Here is a 10,347-nt window from a genome sequence, read left to right as displayed (position 1 = left end):
AAATGAAAAATGAAAATGTCTTACTCCCCTCCGGCACTGACAGCTCCACCCAGCCGGTCCACTTCTTCTTGGGCCGAAGGAGAAGCTTCATGCTGCAGCTGCATTCCAGCATGCATTTTGCAATCAAGCCTTTCCGGAAGGCCTCTGCAGACGAGTACCGAGCTATGGATTCAATCCATAGCTCAGTCTTCAGCTGCAGATCTCTTGCAGAACCAAGCTATGGATTGAATCTATAGCTCGATTCTCAGCTGCAGTGGCCTTCTTTGAAAGGCCTCTAACTGCGAAATGCAGACCTGACTGCAGAAGATGCCGCAGAAGAAGTGGGCCGGCGAGGAGAGGCCTGGCTGCAAGGTAAGTAGGTGCGGGGCACGTGGGGCAGATCCACACCCCCACCCCCACCCTAGCTTGATTTTTAGGTGCACCTTGCCCCAAAACTAGGGCTTATTTTGGGGGTAGGGCTTATATTAGTCCCATCCCCCCAAATCAAGCTAGGGCTTATTTTCAGGGTAGGCCTTATTTTCAGGGAAACGGGTATTTTATGTAGACAATGTATTCCCTGTTCTTTGGTCAACTCTTTAAAACAGAATGAAATCTGGATTTTTATGTTAGTAAAAGAGATATGGTCAGCACATGCTTTTCATTTTCTTTAAAACTATCTTGAGTAAGCCCTTTTTTAAAAAAAAAAAAAAAGTTAAATAATTACAAAAGATAGACATACCTGGCAAATGCATGTTCCATTTCCCCAAATACTCTGAAAACAATGTCCTCTGTTATTGCAAGGTGATGATGATCCACCTGGACACTCTGAAAATGATCAGTAAACAAGATTTATTCATTATTAGACTTAGAGTTTAGGGCAGTGAATCAGTCATAGTTGTTTAATTGCAATTTTCAAAGCAAATTCTATAGAAGAAGAGTGTTTGCTAGTTAAACATACACTAGTTTGTCTAAGTTCTTTTTAATTTGCCATCTATCATGACAAGAGTATTTTAGCAAGGTGTAACCTTAGATTAATGGACAACTAGCTCTTGTTCTTTAGTCTATAAAAGCCATTATGATTTGACTGTTGCTTAATCCTATAGCTATTTTGGAACTGAACCCTAGCTTCTATCCAGATAATTTTATCCAAACATAAAATAATGAAACAACTGAAAATAATAATCTGATATGGTATATCTATATGAGCCAGCAGTGTGTTGCAGCTGCCAAAAAAGCCAACACAGTGCTAGGCTGCATTAACAGAGGGATAGAATCAAGATCATGTGAAGTATTAATACTACTTTACAATGCTTGGTAAGGCCACACTGCATCCAGTTTTGGTCACCATTATGTAAAAAAGATGTTGAGACTCTAGAAAGAGTACAGAGAAGAGCAACAAAGATGATTAGGGGACTGGAGGCTAAAACATATAAGGAACAGTTGCTGGAATGGGGTATGTCTAGTTTAATGAAGAACGAAGGGGGACATGATAGCAGTGTTCCAATATGTCAGAGGCTGCCACAAAGAAGAGGGAGTCAAGCTATTCTCCAAAGCACCTGAAGGCAGGACTAGAAGCAACGGATGGAAACTAATCAAGGAGAGAAGCAACCTAGAACTAAGGAGAAACTTCTTGTCAGAACAATTAACCAGTGAAACAACCTGCCTCCAGAAGCGGTGAATGCTCCAATACTGGAAGTTTTTAAGAAGAAACTGGACAGCCATTTGTCTGAAATGGTATGGCTTCCTGCCTCAGCAGGTGGTTCGACTAGATGACCTCCAAGGTCCCTTCCAACTTTTTTTATTATTATGTTAGTCCCTCAAAACCAACTATAAATTAGTATTCAGAATTAAATCCCATTAAGCTGACCAGCATGTATTCTATATATACTTAAGTATAAATTATATAGCTTTAAGTTTATAATCTAACCAACAGGGATTTAAATTCAGAGATTAGGGTCTAAAATTTAAAACTCATGTAATATAACACATTTAATGCCTTTCTTAGTTATCTTTCAGACTTAGTGCAAAATGTACAACTCCATTGCTGAAATTTAAACAATGTTAAGAGTAAACCAATTAAAATAAACTAAAATAAAAGCATAAATAGTCAACAAAGTAAATATTTAATTACAAGGTTGGCCTTGAAATTAAAAGCAAAAGAAACACATTTTCAGTCCTCTGTAGGATCTGACTAACATCCAAGAAGAAATTCCTACAGAAATGACCGTAACTGAAAAGCTCTTATTTATTATTAATATCTTAATAGGTTGTTGATGGTGTAGCCTATATTGATGAAAGAATGCCAGTCCCTCAGATATGGATCTAAACTAAACTATTTAAGTCATTGAAGGTAAAACCAAGACTTTAAACTGTACTCAGAAACAATACAAGAAGAACTGTTTGAAAGGATGCCAGGGCTAATTACAAAAAAGCTATTAAAAGATCTAGATCAAATAATAGGATTGAACCCTTCTTAGTTCTTACCGAACTAATTTGATTCAACAAAATGATCAAGTATCTTTCTATCTGAAAATCAAATTTAAATTGCAAGTGGAGTAGATTCAAATAATAAAAGCAAATAATTGAAAAAGTTGGTTTTCTAAGAATTGCTGACAGTTATTTTCCACTTCCCTGCTGTCTCTTGTTTTGAAGCTACAACAGAAGCAATTCTTTATCAGTTTGTATTTTTGCGTTATTACCCCATTGTTCTACAATTGTTTCTTGGAAAACAAAGGATTTCCTTTTTTTTCCTTTGTGTTTCACAGAATGCTAGACATTTCTCTGTAATGGTAAGAACAGAATCTTATGCATGCTGATGTAAGTGTGTGAAAATTGGAATCCTACGTGAAATTAATTCCACTGAATGCAGCAACATTTGCTTCCGAATAGGCCATGAATGCATGGAGAAGTTCCGGACTATGAACAAGGGTGATTAATATAAAATATAAATATAAAACTTTGGAAAGCTTCTTTTTGTTCTTTTTTTTCCCTTTCAATTCACTCAGAGGCAACTTGTGGTCTTTACTTGCACCAAGTTTCTAATCCACCTTTTTATAATAACCGAAGCCATACCTAACCCTTATTGCTAAAATCTAACTTCATAGTTTTCAGTAATGTAAGAGAGAAAGTACTTGTAAACAGTGATGCAATACCTAAGCCTGCCATATAACATTAAAAAGGGGGCTTCTCTCCCAAATCTCAGGGGAAATTCCAAACAAAACATTTTCTATTTGCATTAACATGTATAATGATGGAATATCATCCCTCCTATAGAACTGTGAGTTTTTCTTAAAAACATTAAGCATGGATTTAATGCTCTGCTATGTTGTTGAGCCCTTCAATATAGTCAGAGATCCAAAACATTTCACACAGTTGAAGAGAAATGCAAAGTTGGCTTCTAACTACATTGCATAGTCCTCAGTTATTAGGAGAAAGTATGTAGTGAAGTAATGAGTTGCATTATTAAAACTCGGAATGTCAGGTGCGAACAACCAGACCCACATGTATAGCTAGCTACTTTATTGTCCTTATATCTATTTCACAGGAATCTCCCTAGTGTTCAGCCATCACCTGGGAAAAACTAGATAAGACTCAAAGGCTTTGGGGGAAGTGGGAAGTCAGACCTTGCCCTCTTGTGTTTGTGTAATGAGTCCAGACTAATTCCCACTTGAGCCCACCTTCCAGCTGAGATGGTTGCTCTCCAACAGGGAATCCTATCTTCTTTTTTCACCTACCATGGTATAATCCAGGGATCTCTAAACTTGGCAACTTTAAGACTTGTGCACTTCAATTCCCAGAATTCCCCAGCTAGCGTAAGGAATTCTGAGAATTGAAGTGCACAAGTCTTAAAGTTGCCAAGTTTGGGGAGCCCTGGTATAACCATTACTTTATGAATAAAATACTAGAAGTACTGGTGTGAAATAGGTTTGAAGATAGGTATGTATGTATGTATTGCCAAAGAACTGTATTTTTTTAAATTGTCCTAATTTAAATTAATGAACTAGGAATTTCAGGATGTTCAAACAGAGCTGTTGGGTTAGGGTTAAGAATATTGCTATTGTTAGGAACCTTTCATAACATTATAACCTAAAATATCATGTAGTTCATGAATATTTTGACCACAGCTTCCCAAGATTTCAAATAAGAGACTGCCCAACCCTCATAGGGAAGATTTAACTCCCCCCCCTAATTTTTTTGCACCATTGTTTGCAAAATATTTTCAGATAAATCATGAATGTCCCTGTTAAGTAAAGCATATTGCACTAAAAGTTAAAAAACAGGAATTGATTTCTGAAAGCAAGAAACCCACCCCAATAATTATATGATATCACATGGATAAAGATCTTTACCTAGGCAGTCTTGTCCCCAGTATCCTGAGCAACATTGTGGCTGCTGCAACTTTCGCATACAGGTATGCTGACAACCATCGAACGAAAGAGATAAAGAACTGACTTCATAGTGGTATCTATAAGACAAAGATGTAGACTTTTGCTAAGGTTCTTGATTTCCACTTAGGGAATATTTTCTTTTAATGGAAGAGCAACAGTATGGGTAATATCTGCTGTATCTAAGGAATGAATTTTGTCAAAAGAAATAAAATGGTTTTGTACAGGAGCATGCTTCTGCCCACTTCATTAAATACAAGTGGGAATTTGAGTATGTCAGGACAAACATAAACACTGAATGCAGTGAAATTGGGTTATTTAAGAAGCTTGTGCAGTGAAAGAAGACGTGAATTCCTATCCAATGTCTGCAGGAAAAAAATCAGGGTCTCTCTCAGTAGAAGAGATGAGGGGGTCTGGCTTGCAGCATTTTTCAGCAAGTAAGCAATAAGCTTGGACTGTAAGTAATAACCATTGCATTCAGAGAAACAGCTGAAACTTCAAATATACTTCCTTCCTATTGTACAAGTGGCTGAACTCATGTTTACTTCAGTTTAATATGGTGGAGACAAGAGCATTTTTCTTCTTTTCTATTTCATTTTCTTCTCTTTACGTTTAGTTTGTATTATTTTTTTACTATTGTAATTAGCAATACTTCCTTAACAGCAAAGAGAAAACCAGCACAGAGGAAAGGATTAAATTAGAATTATTCTCCCTGATGCTCTATTACAGTGATGGTGAACTTTTTAGAGACTGAGTGCCCAAAATCCACCCCGCCCCCCACCCGCCACTGCTCTGCCCCCTGCTCCGCCCCCGCCCTGCCTGCCCGCAGGGCCACCCACGGCCCGCCGCAACAGATTGCTCAGGCAGCCCTGCAGCGCTATGGCGGCCACGCCCTCCGCTTGCACCCCGCAGCATCATCTCCGCGCGATGGGGCGTGAGGGCGGAGTCTTGTCCTTGCTGCCTGGCTGCCATGTCTTTGGCTGTGCTGTACCGCATGGGCTGCGCCTGGGGCAATTCTCTTCTGGGGGGGCTGCTGGTGAGGAGGGGGCTGCGGTGGGAGGTGGGGCTCGGGCAATGGTGTATGTGCCCACAGACAGGACTCTGAGTGCTGCCTCTGGCATGCATGCCATAGGTTCGCCACCACTGCTGTATTATTTTCCTTGCAGAGCTTTCTCTCTTTCTGTTAAAATTATATCTTTTTTTCCTCTAGGAGCATAAGATAATTTACAGTGGGGGAAGCTCCATTTTATCCCCATAACAACCTTGTGAGGTTAGCTAGGCTGAAATAGAGGGTGAAGGTTGAACTGAATGTGCATCTCCCCAAGCCTCCTAGTCTTTAACTATTCCACCCAGCTGGTATTCACACTTTTTTAAAAAAATATAAGTTCTATTAAGAATTTTAATTTCAATAGTAAAAATATACAAACAAAACTTAAACAGAAGTAAATAAAACAGGAAGAAAAATGAAAAAGAAAAGAAAGTATATAATAAAGAAAAAAATGTGAAGTGACTTGCAACTTTCATCACACGTATAAACAAATTCAATAACTCTTCACCTCCTATAAGATTACAAACAGACATCTCTTCATCTCATATACCACCTGTTATCTATAAGCAAATCCCTAAAACTTCAACTTTTCAATCCTGATGTCAGCAAAAAGTTTATTAAAGGTTGACAGAACTTTGCAAAAAAAATAAATCTCACTTGAACCTCCATTTATTTCTAACAGTTTTAATCAACCAAATATTGTAGAATTTGATTTCTCTTCAATCCTTGTCCTCACTTTCTTTCACACTTAGTCATCTAGTGTAACATAAAAATTTTTTTAGAGTAGTAGAATCTATTCTGCCACACCTTTTAGCACAGATGTCTATATCCAACCTATTTTCTTTTGAGCTTAACCCTTCCCTACAATGAGATGGAGAACTAATTATGATCTAGTACAGGGGTAGGCAACCTTGGCTCTTTTATGACTCGTGGACTTCAACTCCCAGAATTCTGGCTCAGGAATTCTGGGAGTTGAAGTCCATGAGTCATAAAAGAGCCAAGGTTGTCTACCCCTGATCTAATATATCAGACTTCTTTACTGGACTTTCCCAAGGACTATTTTCACTTAATGAACATGACTAATGTTTTCAATTGTAGCTTGGTCCTTCAATCAGCTTCAATAAAGCATTACCCAGATCTTGAACCTGACTACTTCCACACCCTATCCAAATGTTCAGTTCTTCATTTTCTTCCAAATACCTTAAAAGTGCAACTGTTTAGGACTTGACAGCAACATATTGTTTGAAAAGGCTCTCAACCCACTTCTGCTCCCAGTTGCAAGTGGGGTAGGAGTCACCTCTCTGTGTTGAGGAGGCTTAGAAATATGGGGTTCCTGAATGCCCAGAGGAATTCTTTGTGCTTTTGTAGAAGAAATGTCCAGATACATCCCACCATCTTCACCTCCACACATCTACACCACATGCTTCAAATAAACTCGTGGATAGAAATATAGGATCTGCAGGTTTGTGTGTATGTACCAGTATGTGTAAGGGGAGGGGTCAATAGAACTTCTTTCTTCTCCTGCCAAATATAACCATAAATATATTACAAGAACAGAGTTTAACCTCACCAGAAAAAATTAGCCCTTTAAGTAATTAACTTTCAGAGTAGAAAATATCTATCAGTGCTTAATGTAAATATTACCTGCATCCACGTCTCCCAGAGCCTTTGGTAACTTTGGTATAACCTTCAGGACACCTGGTTTTATAATTAACAGAACAAGCTCCACATTTAGTTTTTATGGTAAAGATTATATCCTCATCACATCTCTGTCTTTCCTAAAGGACAGTGAGAAAGAGAGAGATAGGGAAATTAAAGAAACATTTTTGTAAGAGCATCACTGTGCTTTTAATAGCAGTTTGACATATCAGTGTTCTATTTCATTGTATAGATGACTTCAAGGATGACAAGGAATACTGAATAAAAAGAAATAGTAAAGCAGCATTGGTCTACAACAGTGGTTCTCAACCTGTGGGTCGGGACCCCATTTGGGGTCGATTGACCATTTCATGGGGGTCGCCAAGCAAGGCTCTCCGCCATTTTTTTGTCCGCCATTTTTTCCCCTTTTCCAGCGGGTGCCTTACCTCCCTTGGGGTGGGCCAGCTGGTGGTCGGCCTGCTCCGTCTCTGACGCTTGCCAGCTGCGCCTCGGCCAGCGCAGGGGGCGGAACCACACATGCGTGGCGCTCCCGGGCAGGGAAAGTCCTCGACTTACGACCGGTTGGGTAGTCCTCGACTTACGACCGGTTTAGTCCTCGACTTACGACCGGTTTAGTCCTCGACTTACGACCGGTTTAGTCCTCGACTTACGACCGGTTTAGTCCTCGACTTACGACCGGTTGGGGTTGCGGCATTAAAAAGGTTGAGAACCACTGGTCTACAACATTGTTCCAGTGTGGGATGGAATAAAGAAGGCTCTCATAAAGCCAGAAAAGAAGGCTCCATGTGCGTATTCAGGGGAACACTGTTCCAGAAAGGCTGAATCAAAAAGATCCTGTCTGTATACTTTCTAATCAGTTCTACTCTGATGCTGATCTCCGAGTATGATAATAGCCTAAAGAAACATGCAAATGAAGTACCATAACTCCAAATTAGCTAGGGTTTAAAGTTAATACCATATTGCATTGGCCCAAGAAATATAGCCACAGTTCATACAATTGGCCTTAGCCCTTAAATCAAGTTCTCATTTGTGTTTTGCATAAACTGAAATTTTCATAGAGTCTTCAAGGCCAACCCCAAGAATAGGACATTATGGCAATTTAGTTTGGGCACAACCACAGAATGTGCCACTGAAAAAGATTAATGTTCCTTAAATAGGGGAGACTATTTTGGGGGAGACTATTTTTCCTGGCAAAATTACCCCCAGAGGTTATTTCCTTTCTTTAAGCCACACTTAAATGGGGAAACATTTTTGTTGTATGACAACATCCTTCCTTGAATCATAGAACTAAAAGAGGCCAGTTAGGTCTTCAGCCTAAACCTCTTGCTTAGAAACAGGTTTTCTCAAGAGACAGAAAATATTTTTATCTGTTTCTGATTTTTTCCTGTAATTTTTCAGTTTTTTTATTGTTTAATTTGGCATAGGTATAAGATCAGGATATAATTTCTCAGGATAAAATAAATAAATAAACATTTGCCTGAGAAAGGAAATGGTTTTTTGCATTGAATTCAATTTTTTTTTCTTCAGAGAAAAGTCTCAGAAGAAGAAACTTCTTGAGCATCAAACTTCTCCGGAGACATCATAAACCAGTCTCATTCAACTTGGTTTACAAGCCCAACCCTTTACAGCTTTATTTGAAATAAATTCTGTTTAAGAATACTTATTCCCAAAGAATAACTAAATTATAAATTAACTAAACTATGTTTGCAGACAGAGTAATATAATTACTGATTTAAATAATTTGTCTCTGATTTATCAGCCAGAAATTCCAAGCCTGAACTCTCGAATCATGCTCAAAATTCACCCCAAAGCCCTTGATGTATGACTACTCGGGGTAAAAAGTATGAATTTACACATAAGCTTCTGCCATCACCATAATATAAAATACTTCTTACCTGTTGAGCATTTTCCACAAGACTGATGGCATTTGTTATCACCAAGGATAGGAATATGGCAAGTGGCAATTGCTTTCTCATGATGAAGAAGAAATGGCTGTCAATGGACTCTATCACTGTGTTAATAGAACATCCCGAGATGCTGTTTTGCTCAGCTCTTCCACATCAGCAGATAGTGCCATTCAAACCGCACATTCCTTTTCTTCTTCTCCTCCTTCTGCAGTGAGCAAAGAATAGAGACCACACAAAACCTGATATTGGACAGGAAAAGCTTACCCCAAAGGCATGGGATTGTGGAAAATGCTTACAGCAAGCCCAGTTAACACTTCCTAACTGGCATCCTGCCTTATTTCACTCTGCAGTTGTTGACAGCAGAGTTTCAAGGACAGAAGACCAAGTGTCAGTGACAGAAGATAACACTCTGGACACTTGTTTGGGAAAGTAGCTGTGACACAAAGTGTCACCCACAAATCTTTCTTAAATGGCAGTCAGAAAACCATTTGCCCTTGATTGAAGCTCTAAGTAACTGATGAGAAAATTTCCAGAGGTGGGAGAAATGTATTTATGCTTTGGTTAAATGTAGACAGTATTTGTTCAGTGATTCATCTTTTGATGATCCTTTATTGATCGATTTTTAAAGCTTCAACCAATATCTGGTTTGTAGTGTAATGATTGCATATCTGATCTCATAAACCTCTTGTTTCTTTAAAAGTAAATCTCATTATATTAAGGTATAGTATAGGTGGTACCTTGCTCAGTAGTAGTAACTGTGAGAGGGATCTCGGAGTCCTAGTTGACAATCACTTATATATGAGCCAGCAATGTGCTGCAGCTGCCAAAAAAGCCAACACAGTGCTAGGGTGCATTAACAGAGGGATAGACTCAAGATCATGTGAAGTGTTAATACTTTACAATGCCTTGGTAAGGCTACACTTGGAATACTGTATCCAGTTTTGGTCACCACGATGTAAAAAAGATGTTGAGACTCTAGAAAGAGTACAGAGAAGAGCAACAAAGGTGATTAGTGTTGTGTTCTTTGTATTCCCCCCCCCCCTTAATCCCCTATGCATATCCTGATCACCCATTAAGGGTGATTGCCCTTCACCATTGATCTCCCATTAAGGGTGATTGCCCTTCACCATTGATCTCCCATTAAGGGTGATTGCCCTTCTCCATCTGCAAACAGTTTCATGCCCGTTGCTGGTTGGCTAACTAGCAACAGGGTCTTGCCAGCCAATGGAATTGTGTGATTACAAGCCAGGGGAATCCCATAAAAGAGGGCTCCCCTGGCCCAGAGAGCCAGTCCGGATTTACTTGATGCCTTGCCAATAAACCGAGAGCTGACTGTCACTCGACTCGTGTCTTACTGCCTGCGCGATCT

General features: G+C 39.2%; 1 protein-coding gene across 1 annotated transcript in view; it reads right to left on the bottom strand.

Moving 5' to 3' along the window:
* STAB2 (stabilin 2) overlaps positions 1 to 9,047 on the bottom strand; it is a 92,807-nt gene extending 83,760 nt beyond the window's left edge. The window contains exons 1-4 of the mRNA XM_029285325.1: positions 8,967 to 9,047; positions 7,057 to 7,190; positions 4,329 to 4,444; positions 719 to 804 (exon numbers count right to left, since the gene is read on the bottom strand). Coding sequence (XP_029141158.1) covers positions 719 to 804; positions 4,329 to 4,444; positions 7,057 to 7,190; positions 8,967 to 9,047 — 417 coding nt within the window. The remainder of the gene's footprint in view (positions 1 to 718; positions 805 to 4,328; positions 4,445 to 7,056; positions 7,191 to 8,966) is intronic.
* Between the last annotated feature and the right edge of the window lie 1,300 nt (positions 9,048 to 10,347).

Source organism: Protobothrops mucrosquamatus, unplaced genomic scaffold, assembly GCF_001527695.2.
Source record: "Protobothrops mucrosquamatus isolate PMUCROS unplaced genomic scaffold, P.Mucros_1.0 scaffold1510, whole genome shotgun sequence".
Taxonomy (NCBI): Eukaryota; Metazoa; Chordata; class Lepidosauria; order Squamata; family Viperidae; genus Protobothrops; species Protobothrops mucrosquamatus.
Note: the sequence above shows the minus strand (reverse complement) of the source record. Positions and strands in the feature narration are given on the sequence as shown.